General features: G+C 43.0%; 1 protein-coding gene across 1 annotated transcript in view; it reads right to left on the bottom strand.

Annotated features, from left to right (window-relative positions):
- The window catches only part of GRK4 (G protein-coupled receptor kinase 4), a 152,737-nt gene extending 134,418 nt beyond the window's left edge, over positions 1-18,319 (bottom strand). The window contains exon 1 of the mRNA XM_069977350.1: positions 18,053-18,319. Within this exon, the coding sequence (XP_069833451.1) occupies positions 18,053-18,104 (52 nt within the window). The 5' untranslated portion in view covers positions 18,105-18,319. The remainder of the gene's footprint in view (positions 1-18,052) is intronic.
- Between the last annotated feature and the right edge of the window lie 338 nt (positions 18,320-18,657).

The raw sequence follows: 18,657 nt of genomic DNA, 5'->3' as shown, positions 1-18,657 counted from the left end.
AGTGATGGGGTCCGCAGTGATCATACACTCATCGCCTATACTGTAGACAGGTGGTAAATGTTCTTAGTGGGAAAGCCTCTTTAATGATTTTTTAACTTTTACACTAGAGTCCCTTAAAGTTCATGAAACTGTACAATTCGACACAAAGTAGTCATTCACTTAACAAACAATCATTTTACCCATCTGATGACAGGGTTATCTTCTGTAAAGAAGTTGGCTACAATGGAAAAAATTTTCGGACGATGGTCAGTCAAAAGATTGTTCGAAAAAGATCATTCCTTTACTTATGATCTGAAGAATATTCTGAGAATGAAGAATATTCTGAGAATGTTCCAAAAAAGATCACTGGTCCTTTAGTCAATGTCACTGATCCTATGGGCAATTTGAACCTTTAGGGTGCCTTCACACATACAGACTTGCAGCAAAAAACTCGCTGCGAGTTTCTGCTACGAGCCGAGGTCCTGGAAGGCCCCTATCACTACATACAAGCAGTGGTCTGAAAGACCGCTGCGTGTATGTAATGCAATCGCCCCCTTAACCCCTTCGGCTCCCGCACCGCTGTCTCCATACATTACCTGGCTCTGGCTGCACGGGGTCACAGGGTCCTGCTCTGCCGCCCAGCCAATCAGTGGCTGCGGCTGGGCAACACACTGATTGGCTGGGCGGCAGAGCAAGACGCCGGGACCCAGTGCAGCCAGAGTCAGGTAATGTATGGAGACAGCGGTGCGGGAGCCGAAGGGGTTAAGGGGGCGGCTGCATTACATACACGCAGCCGTCTTTCAGACCACTGCTTGTATGTAGTGATAGGGGCCTTCCAGGACCTCGGCTCGTAGCAGGAACTTGCGAGTTTTTTGCTGCGAGTCGGTATGTGTGAAGGCACCCTTAGGATGCCTTTATTAAACGTACAGGATCCATAGCAGATCCGCAACAGATTTGATGGCCCAGATTTGATTTGCTTTGAATCTTCAAATCTGCTGCGGATCCTGTACGTGTAAACATAGCCTTAATGGTCAATATGGACTAAAATGTGTATGTTTAAAAAGATTGTTCAGATTATTGTTTAACCCATCAACCTACTTTTATCCAATGTGTATTGCTACCTTTAAGCTTGTATTTAACTCTGCAAACATGTAAGGGGCTATAATTTTGGGGGTATTTTTTACATAAATTTTACTTAAATTACTTAAAGGGGTTGTCCGGCGATAAAAAATTATTCACAGAATAACACACATTACAAAGTTATACAACTTTGTAATGTATGTTATGTATGTGAATGGCCCCCTTCCCCGTGTCCCACCACCCCCACCCGTGTACCCGGAAGTGTGGTGCGCTATACATTACCTGTCACATGCCGACCACGGTCTCCGATCCTCAGCAGTGACGTCTTCTTCGGGCGGCCAGCGGATCTTCCAGAGTGCCGGCCACCCTCTGCAGCGTCATCCGAAGCTCAGACGCGATTGGCTGAGCATAACTATGCTCAGCCAATCGCGGCTGAGCTTCGGATGACGCTGCAGAGGGCGGCCGGCACTCGGGAAGATCCGCCGGCCTCCCGAAGAAGACGTAACTGCTGAGGATCGGAGACCGTGGACGACACGAGATGCGGTGAGTATAATGCACCACACTTCCGGGTCTAGCGTGGGTGGGGGGAAACACGGGGAAGGGGGCCATTCACAGACATAACATACATTACAAAGTTGTATAACTTTGTAATGTGTGTTATTCTGTGAATAATTTTTTATCGCCGGACAACCCCTTTAAGTTTTACTTAAATCCTCCCCGGTTACTCATTTTAGGAAACTGTACAGGGTCTCATGAATCCTACATGGGCTACCCCCACCATGCATATATCCAAAGGAGGATGGGGCTGAAGAAGTATTGTGTGCCAGCAGGGCTGCCGCATCTGACCCTACTGTTGGGGGATGCATGAGATGCAGGCTCTCTGGGGGAAGGAAGATTTTGTTGGTGAGTGAGCTGACAGTGCCACCTGCTAATATCATGAAGAGACAGGAGTGTTTTGCCGATGGGGGACCGGGCCCCCCCCTGCCCCAAAGCCCCATAGCAGTTGTGTGTTCTGCCTCCATGGTAGCAAAGCCACTGTATTAAGGAAACAGTAGACCTTGACACACCAATCAACTCAAAAACCCAAGAGCCTACAAAAAATAAAAAACGGGAAGGGGGGGGGGGGGGGTGTTTGTCCAATCATTTGTAGAAATTTATTATGCAAAACAAAAGTAATTTCTTATTATTGTACATATTTACGGAATATATAAGGAAATGACTACATGGCTATACCTTACATTTTTAGTCGGCTATGGATCAACCTAAACTTATTGTTGGGAGGATATTGATACTACACTCATCTTATATTTATACTTTATCGATTTACAAAAAGACTGGAAGAAAACTCTAGAGAAACATTTGTCAATTGTACTTTGGGAAGGAAAGAACAATTCCTCCTGGACTAGTAATAGCAATCAGATTCCTCACAGGATCAATGTTCTTCTACAGTTAAGGGACAATCAAGGCTACGCGAACAGCTGACTTATCAGTAATGTGGAATAGAATAGAGGGAACGTTCATTGTGATCGGTAAATCTAGACACGTTTTATTATGTTATTTTTATTATGTAATTATTATTAACTTTTATCAGATGAGGGCATGCTATTAGCCTTGATCAGTCGGCAGAGCGGAGCCACCAATGATCAGCATACTGTGCTCTTTTCTCAGCTAATACCACTGAATAAGCACATCTGTATTGCCATAATGATTCAGTAACCCATTAAATGGCATTTTCCTTTGTGTCCAAGTCTCGCTGTAAGCAGAAAAAAATTCATATAAAAGGTTTAGGGCTACAATGACTCACGCACTAAATAATTATTGGGAGCCTACTAATAGCAGCTATGTAATTTGTTAGAATGGGATCAGTTAAATAACTCTGTCATACTAAAGTAGTATGTCTATCTTGACAAGCCAAGACTCTGTAGATATGCCATAAATGTCTAAGATTGGAGTCTTTAAAGGGGTACTCCGGCCTAGGGGTATTTTTCAGTTATACCCCGTTCCAGCGCTGGGTCCCGGATCGCGCCGCCCCGTACACCCGTCCCGCGGCCACCTCTTGGTGTGAGCTGCCGCGTGAGACGTGACGTCTCAAGGCAGCTCAGCCATTAAGTGCCTGAGGCGGGACTTTGCTACGGCTGCAGAATGGCTAAGCTGCCTTGAGACGTCACGTCCCATGCGGCAGCTCACACCAGGCGCGATACGAAACCCCAGCGCTGAAACCGGGGAGGTAAGTGACCTCCGCCGTCCATAACCACCCCATCCCCGGCCATAGCTAAAAAATACCACCGGGCTGGAGAACCCCTTTAAAGGGGTATACCACTCAAACATAACTTTTGATATGTTGCTGCCCATAGTGAGACTAACTGTTCCTTTCATACTTGTTATTATCTTATTGTAACATAAAGCAGGACTGCAATATAAATATTGAAAGGGATGTGGAGTGCCACTACAGATCAGTATCCTTCCCTATTCAGTTATTCCATGGAGTATACAATACAGACATGGCCGCTTCAGTGCTGCAAGACTTGAGCCGCACATCCGGACATAAAGATGAGGTTTAAAGAAGGGTTACACTTTACTGATACATGTTTGTACTATACCAATCATCTTTGCACTCCCCACCTAACCCGCACAAAGTCACCCCCTAAAATCGAATATCCGATACTGCCTTTACATAACAGGATGGGTCTATGGAAAAAAAACATCCTGGCTTTTAGAGGAGCTCTGTATCCGTAGTTTTCCTGAAATATTAATGCACTTAAAAAAGTGAACTGAAGTCACTCTTGCTTGTGCTTTTACCATTTGGCATCATCATTTATTTACAGCCCTCTATAATGGGTTGCTGGGTGAAGTACTCCTGGAGCATAACACTGCTTTGAGGCAGAAAGCTAATAATTACACAACGATGCAGACGTAATACATACATTACGAATAGGGCACACAGAGTAAAAGAAAGCCGTCCCTCCAAATAAAAAATAAAATAAAATAAAATAAAAAAAAATATATATATATATCACCCCCCGATACAGTACAAAACAGATAATACATTGTTTTAACCCAATGGGGAGAGAGAGATTGTCATAGATCCCCCCCATAAACATACTGAAGGATCACAAGTCACCCACCTGTACAGCAACACCAGGCCTCCCTATGGTTTTATTACATTGCTGTAGACAATCTGTGATTCACTATATGGCGCCTCTGTATTGTGCAGAAGTATTCTAAACTTCATGTTCCCAATGGCAAATACCCTCATATTAAGGGAATATGCCATGTAATACTCTGTATGGAGCTATATAGAATCCCTTCTTGTAAGGAGGTAACCTATGGCTCCATAGCTTTCTATAAGGAGGTATCCCTATGGCTCCATAGCTTTCTATAAGGAGGTAGCCCTATGGCTCCATAGCTTTCTATAAGGAGGTATCCCTATGGCTCCATAGCTTTCTATAAGGAGGTAGCCCTATGGCTCCATAGCTTTCTATAAGGAGGTAGCCCTATGGCTCCATAGCTTTCTATAAGGAGGTAGCCCTATGGCTCCATAGCTTTCTATAAGGAGGTAGCCCTATGGCTCCATAGCTTTCTATAAGGAGGTAGCCCTATGGCTCCATAGCTTTCTATAAGGAGGTAGCCCTATGGCTCCATAGCTTTCTATAAGGAGGTAGCCCTATGGCTCCATAGCTTTCTATAAGGAGGTAGCCTATGGCTCCATAGCTTTCTATAAGGAGGTAGCCTATGGCTCCATAGCTTTCTATAAGGAGGTAGCCCTATGGCTCCATAGCTTTCTATAAGGAGGTAGCCCTATGGCTCCATAGCTTTCTATAAGGAGGTAGCCCTATGGCTCCATAGCTTTCTATAAGGAGGTAGCCTATGGCTCCATAGCTTTCTATAAGGAGGTAGCCCTATGGCTCCATAGCTTTCTATAAGGAGGTAGCCTATGGCTCCATAGCTTTCTATAAGGAGGTAGCCTATGGCTCCATAGCTTTCTATAAGGAGGTAGCCTATGGCTCCATAGCTTTCTATAAGGAGGTAGCCTATGGCTCCATAGCTTTCTATAAGGAGGTAGCCCTATGGGTCCATAGCTTTCTATAAAGGAGGAAGTCAATAGTCTTTCTATAATAGGTAGCCTATAGCTTCATAGATTTCTGTAAGGAGATAGAATATGGATTCATAGATTCCTATATGGAGTAACCATATGGCTCCACAGATTTCTGTAAATAGGTAGAATATGGTGCCATGGATTTTTTAAGGAGGTAGAATAGAATATAGCGTCATAGATTTAGCAAGGGAGGTATAATATGGCACCATAGATTTTTTGGGTTCCATATTACAGATCCATATTAAAAGGAAAGCTCTAATATGGCTGTGTAAACCCATGACCTCATTCTGCTCTCTCGGACACCAGCCAAACTATGAAGAGTCACCCCTCCTATGTTAGTCCAGTTGGTTGTAGGATCTATATGACGGTGGTAATGCATGGCTGCTAAACACTTCTAAATGGCTCCATTTAGGACAGTGGAAAATTTCCTGAACATCTTGAGAATCTTTTAGCAGAATTTAGACTTCTGCTGCTCCTAATGATACGTCAGTGTGCTGAGAAACTGATGCTGTAATATATACGTATAGACGTCTATAACCAATTTTACAGGTTGTCTCTCTATTCAGGTAAATGCAACCACATCCATTTATGCAAGTCCTCCGCATTATTCAGAGCCCTTCTACATGTGGTCAGGTGAACCTTAGGTATAAAGGTCTCTTATAATAGTACAGTGTTATTTAAGGTTGTTCGGCACTCGCAGAATCACACTCCCTGATTATCAACAACTCAATCATACCAGTTTAATCTAATAACTCCTCCCTGATAAAAGTTTGTTCTGTAGAAGAGTAAAGAGAGTCACAAGCAGACAATTCGTTGCACAGAATTATGAGACATGGCTGTTTCTGCAGCAAGATGTATGGGACAGTCGTAGACGTTTCCATTATTATAGGAAACAGATTGGAGGGGACCCTATAGCCTTGTATGGGAGACATTTCTAGGCATGCTCTGTGACCTGTGCAAAGGTCATTTTGCAGGAGGGGGCTGATCTTTGACCATCACCTCTTGTGAATGGCGTGATCATCTATTATCTATCTACTGGTGCCACCTTTCACTATAATCTTGTCAGTTAGAATTCTTGGAAGTTTTCTCTACAGGTTAGAAAGCGTCCGCATACACTTTATAGTTTCCTCGACCATCAATAAAGAGAGTGTGTGTGTGTGTGTGTGTGTGTGTGGGGGGGGGGGGGGGGGGGGGGGGGGGGATGATGTCAGTAAAGATAGAGGTCGGAAGTTATAAAAATAAAAAAAAATAAAAAATCATCATCCAACCCCTTTGTTCTTGAACAGATAAGCCACGAACAGAGCTCTCTGGCAGAAGAATACACCTCCCCATAGAGCACTCAAGAACATTTTGCCATGCTGAACATTGCTGTTGACGGGGAGGACCCAACAGCTATTGAAGATGTATAACAACCTTCAGCGGTCAGATTGAAAAGATTATGTGACCATTTATAACATAATAGAATTTAAAAAATTAAATAAAAAAACAAAAAAAAACTTTTTTTAATACGTTTAATATAAAAAAAAAAACTTGTTTGAAACAATAGGTCATTCTCTGATGACACATTCCCTTTAAACAGGTACTCCAGCAAAAATCTTTCTTTCAAATCAACAGAAAGTTATATACTGTTATAATTTACTTCTATTTAAATATCTCAAGTCTTCCAGTACTTATCAGCTGCTGTATGTCCTACAGAAAGTGGTGTATTCTCTCCAGTGTGACACAGTGCTCTCTTCTGCCACCTCTGTCCATGTCAGGAACTGTCCAGAGCAGCAGACATGGACAAAGGTGGTAGAAGAGAGCACTGTCTCACACTGTAAAGAATACACCACTTCCTGCAGGACATACAGCAGGCAATAAGTACTGGAAGACTTGACATTTTTAAATAGAAGTAAATTACAAATCTATAAAGCTGATTTGAAAGAAAAGGATTTTTGCTGGAGTAGCCCTTTAAGTACCTTGTATTGCACACAAACAGTGGACAGGTAAAATGTTTCCATGCTTGTAACGCTAGACAACCCCTTTAAATGTCAAACTTGATTAAACATTCACTCTCTTCAATCTACACTGACGCAGATAATTTATTGCAGTCTTCAGTTAAATAATAGTTTACGATGGGAAAAGCTCGAACTATTGGCTAGTATGCAAAAGCATGACCTATAATACACCAACTTGCTATCCTGTATAAGGATGGGGAACCTGCCCCCCCCCCCTCCAGCTGCTGTAAAACTACAATTCCAATAATGCCAAGGCTTTGGCTGTCCAGGCATGATGGGAATTGTAGTTTTGCAATAGACAGAGGGGTGAAGGTTCTCCTTCCCTCCTGTATACAAACATCCACTGTGCCGACTTGCTAAGCAGGACCAGCAGGGCTGCCTATATTTGCTATACAACCTAAGGGGAAATGAATTTGATTTGTTTCTGGGCAACCTAAAACACATGGGGGGGGGGGGGCATTTATTAAAGGGATACTCCAGGGGGGGGGCACTTTTTTGCTGGGACCGGGGAGGAGGTGGCCGAGGGAAAAGACGTCCACTCACCTCCCCGATTCCAGCAGCGGGTCCCGCATCAGCCACTCAGTGAAGGAGGCGGGATCATTTCAAGTTGTACCTGAGATGTATCGTCTCGGGCCCGCGTCAAGACACCCGGAAGCGGCTGGGAATCGGGGACTGGAGCTCCGCGACGCGGGACCCGCCGCTGAAACCGGGGAGGTGAGTGGACGTCTTTTCCCTCGGCCACCTCCTCCCCGGTCCCAGCAAAAAAGTGCCCCCCCGCTGGAGTACCCCTTTAAAGTCCCGCCCGAGGTGTACACCAGAAGAGAAGGCGCAGATTCGCCCCTTCTCCCTGGAGTATCTCCCGCTGGGGCAGGCAGGGAGGAATCGGGGAGAATTCTAAGTCTTTCCCTGTTAATAGTCTGTTCCTGTCAGATATCTGTGTGTTAAAGGACCCTAAAAGTCAAAAACTTTTTAGGCTATGGTACCATTTCGGGAATATATTGGGTAAAGGTGGCCGTCACGTTAAGTAGATGGGCTCACAATCTTTAATACAGCCTGTCTACTTAACAACATGGCTGCCTTTACCCAATATGTTTCTGGAGTAGGAACATAGAATAAGAGTACATTCACATGTACCATGTTTGATGGGAATTTCACACAGCAGATCTGCATCAAACAAAGTTTCATTCAAACACATTGTCTGTGCAGACATTTGCTACTTTTTGCTGGGCCTGTGTCTGGAGTGGACTTAAAGGGATAATCCAGAACAACAAAAATACGGCCACTTTCTTTCAGAAACATCACCACTCTTGTCCTCTGTTTAGGTGTGGTGTTGCAGCTCACTTCTAATGAAGTGTATGGAGCTGAGCTGTGATACCACACACAACCTGAGGACAGGGGTGGTGCTGTTTTTCCAAAAAAGTAGCTGTATTTTTTTGTAACCCACTTATACAGGAAGGCATGGTTTAAGCTTCATGTTTTTTTGGACACATTTATTACGTGTGATTAAATAGTTGCTAAATCTTTCTGCAGTATTACTCAATAGATGGTATATAAACCATAATAAAGTCTTCCGTTGGATTTTACAAGAATACCTCAGCTAGTATGTGTGGTCTCAGCTGGCTATGATGGATGCATAAGGGTTAAAATCCAGAGTATTAAAGGAAATGATCTCACTGTGGCTTTGAAGGCAGGTTTCAGGTTTCTTCTGTAAACCTTGACTGTCAACAGTCAATCAATGACTGCAGAGATGCATAAATCCATTCTACAGAGACAGCCCCAAGCCAGCATCCCCGGGTGCCTGAGAACCATGGTTATTGAGGGAATCCTTGTTAATGGCTAGAAAATGTGCAGCCTGGGTCACCTGGGGACCGGCGCAGTAAGTGCATGGTCTACAGCTCTCCATAAGGAGACAAGAGTAGTGCAGGAGTATAGAGGGTGTATCTGGCCATCAGAGATCAATAAGACTATTACCACCAGACGAGTAGACAGATATTGTGCAGCTTCAGAACAGCAGACCGGACAGGATGAGGCATATAGTTATTTCATCTCCTTATTTACCCGTAATCAGAAAATGCTACTTGAAAGTTAATAGCGGTCAGATCAATACGATTTCAGTGTCTTCATTCATTATTAAAACTGGACTTCTTCCTATTTTTGCAGACGCACCAATATTTGCAACAGTAGTCTAACAAATTATGGTTGGCCCTTACTAAAGGGAAGCGGTTTCCCTTATTCTGTACAGAGGTTACTAAGAAAATGCAAGTTGCTGTGGACCTCCAAGTACCCCAAAGAGAGCCTATTACAATGGCCTATTCTATGTCACAGGACAGCACTATAACACATGCACGTATGGTGATTAGTGTGCAGTCATGGGTGTGACCTGTAGGTACTGGGCTCACGTGACCTGTAATGGGCCAACCACCCAGCACTAGCCATTTATCATGCTGGTGTCCTTGCACCCACTATAGCTATGCCCGCATTATATATATTAAATATGCTATTTGTCTGATCAATTCGGACAAGATTAAAGAGGTTCAGAAAGTAACAAGTTATAGAAAAATGTTTAATAAAAGTTATATTACTTTGTTAAAATAATGTATACCTTTTTATTTATACATTATGGGGGAGATTTATCAAATATGGTGTAAAGTAAAACAGGCTCAGTTGCCCCAGCAACCAATCAGATTCCACCTTTCATTCCTCACAGACTCTTTGGAAAATGAAAGGTGGAATCTGATTGGTTGCTAGGGGCAACTGAGCCAGTTTCACTTTAGACCATGTTCGATAAATCTCTCTCTATACAGTATAAATATATATATATATATATATATATATATAGAAAATAAGAAAGTCCTGCAGCACTCCTCAATGTATAAGAAGGTGGGTGCCAAGCGGTCAAAAAGCTCCAAGTGTGGGAGCGAAACGTCGCAAGTTTTGGGTGGAATAAACTTCACGCTTTTTTGACTGTACTTCGAGTGCTGCGGTTGTCTACCTGTTTTATATATATATATATATATATATATATATATATATATATATATATATATATATATATATATAATTAGTGATGAGCGAATACTGTTCGATCAAATAGATATTCGATCGAATAGTAAGGTATTCGATCTATCGAGTATTATCGAATAGTTCGCCAAATATTCGATAAGCGTTCAAATCCGCCAGCTTCCGGTTTTTACCTCCATGTGGACGAATTGATGTTTTTCAATAATTGAATACTTGTTCCCATAGACTTTAATGGGATCAAATATTCGGGAAATAGTCATACAAATATCGAATATTCGAATATGTCACTATTCTCTCATCACTAATTATATATTATATATATATTTATATTTATATTTATTTTAGGGTGCCTCTGGAAATCCAGTCCCATTCATTTCTATAGAGCACATACTCCCGACTTCCATCAGTCCCGCTCAGCCAATCAGCACCACTAACTGGCTAAGCGGGACCGCAGCCGGGAGCCTGACATGCAGCCGTGTCGCCAGAACAGGTAATGTATGATCTCGGCGGCGGGGAGGAAGCGGGGCTGCGGACAACAGGGGGTTATAGCACATATTCACAGCGGGATGTCAATCCCGCTGCGAGTATGTGCTCTATAGAAATAAATGGGACTGGATCAGCAGTGGATCTCGCTGCTAATCCGCAGCATGAGATCCGCTGTGGATCCGGTAGGTGTGAAACTACCCTTAGGGTATTTTGTTCTATACAATTCCAGGACTATTCAGTTTCATTATTTTCTAACCACACCAATTTCCTGAACAAAGACAAACCTGTTCAACTACAATCATATACCTTGTGGATTGTCACAACTGAAGTAAATCCATATACAAGAAATAAGAACAAGTTCACCTAGTGAACTTAGTGTGACTCCGTAAGGGACCATTTTCATTGGTATAACACTACATTAATGGCACTAAACAGTGTAGATGATGTTAAAGGGAATTTAAAGCTAAGTTTATGCCCTTAAATGAGAGCAGAATAAAATAGTGATAGAAATGCTGAGCAGATCGGTGTTATAGGTACATCATTCTGTTCTGCCGTTCTCCTTCCTATGCAGAAGAATAGGATTTGTGCCGCACCCCTCCCTCCAGCTGCTGAGTGACAGGTGACTGCCTATACACAGCATAGATAGATAACTGACAATCAGCAGCTGGTGGGTGGAGTTTGCAGGAGCTCATGAATATTCAGGACTACTGGGATCACGCACATGAAGAGGACTACTTATTCAGGATATATGGAGCAGAACTGGTCAATTCTTGCACTGCTAAAGCTTACAGTGAATCGTGATGTTAAATTTTTCTCGGTAAGCAGTGCATTCTTACGAATACAGGTTTACACTGCAGTATAAACCTTAGCTGGGTGATAACAGTCCACAATATCTGTAGCAGGATATAAGTTATTGTGGCACATTTATTCTGAAAAATATATTGTTCTAAACTGGATTGCCAACCAAGGATCATAAAGTAAAGCTACTCTAACAGGCATTGCAGTTTTGTGTCCATAACTACCTGCACACCCTTCCATATCTATATTCCTTGCTGTAGGTTGTATTAATATAGCAGAGATGTGGTATTATAAAAGTTGGCCATACACTATAAAGAGCGGTTGGTGGAAAGTTCTCCTGTTCCTCCTATACACATGATGCTTGGCTCAGGCAAAAGTTTACAAAAGTTTCAGACCGGGGAGAGAAGGGGTAAGCTGCTGCTCTGCTACTAGTCATGAAGACTCTCACAGTTTGTGCCTCCTGTTCTCCATCCCAACACATAGGAAGTGCCTATTTAGCCAATCACTGCCCCTCAAAAAACACATAATGAGGACTGATACCATTGGAATAGCACTGGCTGGGGGAGCACATTTTTATAATACTCCTATAGGGTGCCTTCACACCTACCGTATCGCAGTAGAAAATCCGCTGCAGATCCGCAGCGAATCCGCAGCAGATTTAACTAAATGAATGAACACAGCATTAAATACGCACTGTCAAATCCGCTGCGGATCCGCAGCAGATTTGTAAGTGCGGATTTAATGCTGTGTTCATTCATTTAGTTAAATCCGCTGCGGATCTGCTGCGGATCCGCAGCGGATTTTCTACTGCGATACGGTAGGTGAGAAGGCACCCATAGGGTGCGTTCACACATACGAGCAGATCTGAAGTTGCAGATTTGCTTGGCCATCAAATCTCCTGCGGATTCTGTACGTGTTAAAAGGGGTAACTAGGATTAGAAAAAACACAACTACTTTCTTGCAAAAACAGCACCACCCCTATCCTTAGGTTGTGTGTGGTATTGCAATTCAGCTCTATTTACTTCAAGGAAACTGAGCTGCAAAACCCCACACCCAAACTGAAGACAAGGGTGCCATTTCTGTAGGAGAGTGACCATTAGAGATGAGCAAAACTAAAGTTCTGGTTCACGAAACACTGAACGCTCAGAATTTGACTTCCGGTGGCTGGAAAAGATGGATGCAGCCTTAGGGCTACCTGGAAAACATAAATACAGCCATAGGCAAAACCAAACTTAATGTCATTTCGCTCATCTCTAGTGGCCATGTTGTTCTAAGCCTGGATAACCCCTTTAATGTCTGGAATCCATCAATTCTCTCCCACGCACATCAATCTGGGAAAGCCAATCTGCAGTAAGCTTTTTTTCTTATCAATATGACAATCAGATACTTGCATTCCCTAAGATGTGAGGATATGTTTCTCCTTCCCACTTTGCCGAGATTCAAATGCAGGTTGTCTCAATGTGTCATGACCCTGTGTGAACGGGCTTGAAAAGTGACAACCAGTTTCCTGTACTTGAAATACATGTTAAACAGGGATGGGGAGACCTCAGCCCTCCAGCTGTTGCAAAACTACAATACCCATCACGCCTGGACAGCCAAAGCGTTAGCTTTGGCTGTCCAGGCATGATGAGAATTGTAGTTTTGCATTCCCAAACGTCCATTGGCAAAATATATATAATATTTTATTTTTGAATGTTTTTTTCCCCATCACCATCATGCCATTTATTGAAATATGAATGGAATTCATCTTTATTAGACTCATCGTCATCCTACAATGCCAGACCACCTTCTCTGGGGGCTGCCTCTGGACGTTCAACTATTGGAATGTACAATACATGCTGGATAATAGGCAAGAAATTCTGATAGCCGGTTTAAATATAGAAAGTTGTGTCTAAAGTTAGAAATGTTCTCAGGAATATGTTTAAGTACTCGTGTGCCTCTGGGATTCTGAAAATGAGTTGTGAGGCCCCGCAGCAAATGAGCTAATGTTTTTCTGCTCCTGCACACTACATCACTGGGGTAATTTAGCCCAGAACACATTACCAATTGTAATAAAGAGGGCCTGACTCGTAAGAACGCAGACATTGACGTAACAGGGGTTCCGGAGCGGAGAACTGATGCAGAATTAAAGGGTTAATTTGACCTCTTCATCTGCAATGGTCCATACTGATAAATGTTACACAACAGTTAGCAGACTGTGGAAATAGGATGGGCAAAAAGATAACAGGGTCAATTTAAAAAAAAAAGGTTTCTTCTATAATGCATTTATTTTATTTAAAAATTCAAAAGAAAAAATAAATGGGTTTTAAAATTCATAGGGGTCTGTAATCTGGGACAACAATGGAGCCTCTGGGGCACCTTCGTGGGCTGTGCCCTATTGGGATTAACACAGATTACCCTTCAATCAGAATAGTCACCCCAATGGATACCAGAGCGGCAACCAAGGTGCCCACTTCAAACACGGCTATGGGGAAAAGCAGAGTGTGCTGAATAATCGATCCATACAGCCCACTAGGGCTATCCATAGGAAGGGGAATCGAAAATGTAGGTCTCATATCATCATCATCATAAGGTGTCCGAATATTCTGGTTCGTTCCACACACCATTGTTCGAAAAATGGTTAGATTTTTTTTTTTTTTTTTTACTGCACTTGCTAAACACCGCTTTTTTTCCTTCACTTGTACAAGAAATGTTAAAACTTTAGGAACACATGCCTCACAGTTTTCTTATAAGTCTATAAAAACAATTCAATAAAATATTAAGAAACAAACAGAACAGGTGGAAGTGTCTATTATGCTGTTTTACTACAGATTAGACAGCAAACATCTGCGTAAGCCTTGGCCTTCAAAGGGTGCATACACTTCAATTCACAATCAGATCATAGTCTACAGAACACTACTAGAAATGGCAGATTCCTCCTCTCCCCTGCAGACTGGGCAGTAGAATATTAGAGGCTCCATTAGACGGTCTGAGTTTCTGTATAAGGGCGGGTTCACACTACGGAATTCTCGCGGACAATGTCAGCGGAATTCCGTCAGCTGTCCGCCCGCACGGGCACGCGCTTTTCCGCCGGCTCCATAGACACTATTCTATGGGCCGGCGTATTCCGCGATCCGCTGAAAGAAGTGACATGACACTTCTTTCAGCGCATAGCGGAAGATGCCGGCCCATAGAATGGGGTCTATGGGGACGGCGGAAAGGCGCCCAGATGTGCGGGCGGACAGCTGACGGAATAACGTGGACATTGTCCGCAAGAATTCCGTAGCGTGAACCCGCCCTTAATGAGTGTGGATCTTGTAGTTTGGGGATTGTGTATAGGGGCCATTACATGGCTCAGTAAATGTGCGGGGAGAGCTGCCCAGTCACTGGATCGTCCACTCGGCCACTAGCTGCCAACACTCCGCAGCCATACATCTCCCGACCCAATCGGATGATCATTTGCTTATTTTTAGCTGATTGCTATCCCTATATGGGTCCATTTACACAGAAAGATTACCTGACAGATTATCTGCCAAAGATAAGAAGCCAAAGCCAGGAACAGACTGTAAACAGAGATCAGGTCAGAAAGGAAAGACTGAGATTTCTCCTCTTTTCAAATCCATCCCTGGCTTTGGCTTTAAATCTCTGGCAGATAATCTTTCTGTGTAAATGGACCGTTACACAGGCCAATGTTGGCCTGTTTAGCTGATAATCGTCGTGTGTATTAGGCCCTTTACAGTGACTGTACCACCAGGCCCAGGCTGAAGCACTGGAGGCGGGACGACCCACCCTTAGTGGGAAGAAACCCCAGCCCCTCCATAACGTGACTCCATTAGAATCAATGGAACCCTATCATGGAGGGGCTAGGGTTTCCTCCCACTAAGGGTGGGTCGGCCCGCCTCCAGTGCTTCACTTTAAGGGTCATATATAACAGAGTGCATTTCCTGTGTACAACAGCAAACAAATCCAGCCTATCCATAGGGATTCATTTACCCAACAAAGGCGAAGAGTAGTAGATGCTTGGAACAAACTTCCAGCAGATGTGGTTGATAAATCGACAATAACCGAATGTAAACCTGCCTGGGATAAACACACATATATATATATATATATATATATATATATATATATATATATATATATATATATATATATATATATATATATATATATATATATATATATATATATATATATATATATATATGATAATAGGAAGGCAAATACTAAAAGGGCAGACTAGATGGAGCAGGGAGTCTTTTTTTGCCGACAATCTATGTTTATAGGAAGAGCATCCTTTTACCATTATCAGGCTGACACATGACGGTATAACTTGTATAAAGAAGTACGCCTTTTATATGTGAGCATACTGGTAATGTCCGATACATCAGAATCTTTCAGCAGAGGTAAATGTTAGGAAATCCCTATATGTGATGAGAACACAATCTGAGGTTGTAATATTGGGCATTTTTACATATGTATCACAAGCGAGACATCGCACTCCTGTAGTGAGGTATAGACAATGCAGCCATGACACCAAAGCAATAATGCACCACTAGCTTTGGAAGGCTATGCACCATTTCCATGCAATACTTTGCTTCTCTTACACTTGCTCCCTCTCTATCTAAATCATACCCTAACAGAACTGAATGGCACATAGTCGAGCCATTTACACTTCCCCACTCATTTCTGTTATTCTCATAGAGACACCATAGAAAAAGTTCCCGATTTGTGCCACGGACTTGCAATGGTCGTCAAAACCAGAGCTTATCAACATGGGTGGGAATAAAGCACTTGGTGGAGTACAAAGATAACCGGGCTACTTGTTCAAAACAATTCTCTGTGGAAAGCAGAGGCAGAGAGTAGATGGCGAATGCAAGAATAAACTAAAAATTACCATTGTTCTTATGGAAGTCAGAACCGCCATGTGGGAGCATTTATCGAGCCGTTAACATAAAAGCATTAGGAGATATTGTTCTCTACTGACTACGTTGTGCAACTTAACCTGTACAATAGCAAATGGAAAGTGAGTTCCGACTTCTAAGGCTAGTAAAGAACATACACTAAAACAAAGGTAGGGAACCTTGGCTCTCCAGTTGTTGCAAAACTACAACTCCCATCATGCCTGGACAGCCAAAAACTAAAGCTTTGGCTGTCCATGCATGATGGGAGTTGTAGTTTTGCAACAACTGGAGAGCCAAGGTTCCCTACCCCTGCATTAACACCTTCTGACAGGTGTCAATTGGGGTCATCAGACCCACATACAGGTTGGGACTTGCATATGCAATATATATACACATGCATCCAAAATACGTTGTCAGCCTAATACGCTCATTTATATGAAATGCTATTAATTTACAAAGGAATTCCTGGCATAGGCTACAAACCGTCGACTATTCCTTGGCCAGCTTGGTGGTTACAGAAAATGTGCACTATATAATAAAATTCTATACGTCTATATTAGTAAACGCCATCTATTATGTGCAAATCTCAATGCAGCAGACGCCAGTGTTATGCAAACAAAGCAGCCAAGGGGAGGCAGGCACCGCTGGCAGGTTGTTTCCCTGCACTACCCATCCATGTAGGTGCCCCAGATCGGAACATGTAGCTGAATAGGTTTTCTCTGCTAATGTTGTAAACTTTGAAAGGGTTAAGATTCAGAAAAAAAAAATTATACGTATTACTTTATACGCAAGCTAATAAAAAAAAAAATCTTGTAATTGTTTGTAAGGGGTAAACAGTGACAAACCAGTAAAAAAAAAAAAAAGAGAGAGGACACAAGAAGTCTGCCAGCCAACACTGGTAGTATCCTAAGTGCTGGATGACTGTGAGAAATCACACAATATAATTCCCACACAGGTCACCATGCCATTGTGAGTCTAAACCATCATCCGCTAAAACTCTAGCTGTCAACTTTGGTCATACACTTTATACCATGAGTCGTCGTACACTCGGTCTCAGGTTAGGTGCAACGCAATGAGACGCAGCATTGTCACTCTATGGGAATCACACAACTGTGTAGAAAATAAAAAGTTGAAGTGATTTCAAGTAAAACCATAAGATGTGTTCCTTGCAGAAGTATAGAGCAGAAGTATACAGGTAATCTACCCAATGCGTGCCACTTAACCCACCCAGCTACAAACCGTTCACGCAACAATTCAATTGTCTTTCTATTGTCTCATCATGAATCATGCCAAAGTTAGGCTGAGTGACTTGAAACACTGTATTGTCACATCAGAGGATACAAGATGCAACATTGTATCCCTAACCTGTCACTACTGTAGCCTAAACTATCAAAAGGCAGGTCACAGTTATGAATCAATGCAGTAAGCAGACTTGTGTAATTATATATATATATATATATATATATATATATATATATATATATATGCATAGCTGCAGCATAGGAGACTATTGATGAGCTGGCCTGTGCATTACATGAAGCCACCAGTATCCCCCTGCATTGCCCCCCACCCCCTGGTATTCCTGCCATAACCCTGGGATGCACACAAGAGCAATCCCCCCCTATGCACATACCATACATGCCTGTCTACATGCAGATGGAGCAGCAGCCTGTGCTCACTGCTCCCCACCCACCCACACTGCCTCCTCTTACCTTCTCTGGCTTTCAGCAACACAGTGTTGGCCACAATGTTCTCAATCTCCATGATCAGGAATGAGTGCAGTGCAGATCACACATCTCTGTTCCTAGCAAGCTTCCTTGACAAGCAGCTGCCCTCTTGTTGCATAGATCCTGGCTCTGGGCAGCCTCATCTCCAGCAGCAGCAGCAGCAGCACATTGTGTGCAGGCTCCTAGCATTGGGGATACATAGAGTGGTGTGTGCTCCAGCTCTGCTTCTCTGCTCTGCTGGGCTCCTTCCTTCCTGTTTTGCTCTCAGAGCTGCCTATAGTGAGGAGGGGACATGGCTGAAACCACTCCCAGAAGCAGAATGAACCTCCAGACAGCTGGCTGTGCATTCACCTAGCAGAGATTTGTTAATGATGAACACACTGCGTAGAGTACATCTGCGACGAAGAAGTCTATGGGTAGTAATATAGACAGTATGGCGCAAACAGCTGGATCTCTCACATTAGGCTAAGTGCAGCTGAAGAGAATCCCTTGTAGAATGTAAAGGGTTAAAGGAGCAAGTGATTGACAGCCAGGACCCCCCCCCCCCCCTTCTCCACCATTCACTGCAATAATTATGTGTGGTTGTAGAT

This window comes from Dendropsophus ebraccatus, chromosome 7 (genome assembly GCF_027789765.1).
Source record: "Dendropsophus ebraccatus isolate aDenEbr1 chromosome 7, aDenEbr1.pat, whole genome shotgun sequence".
NCBI classification, from domain to species: domain Eukaryota; kingdom Metazoa; phylum Chordata; class Amphibia; order Anura; family Hylidae; genus Dendropsophus; species Dendropsophus ebraccatus.
Note: the sequence above shows the minus strand (reverse complement) of the source record. Positions and strands in the feature narration are given on the sequence as shown.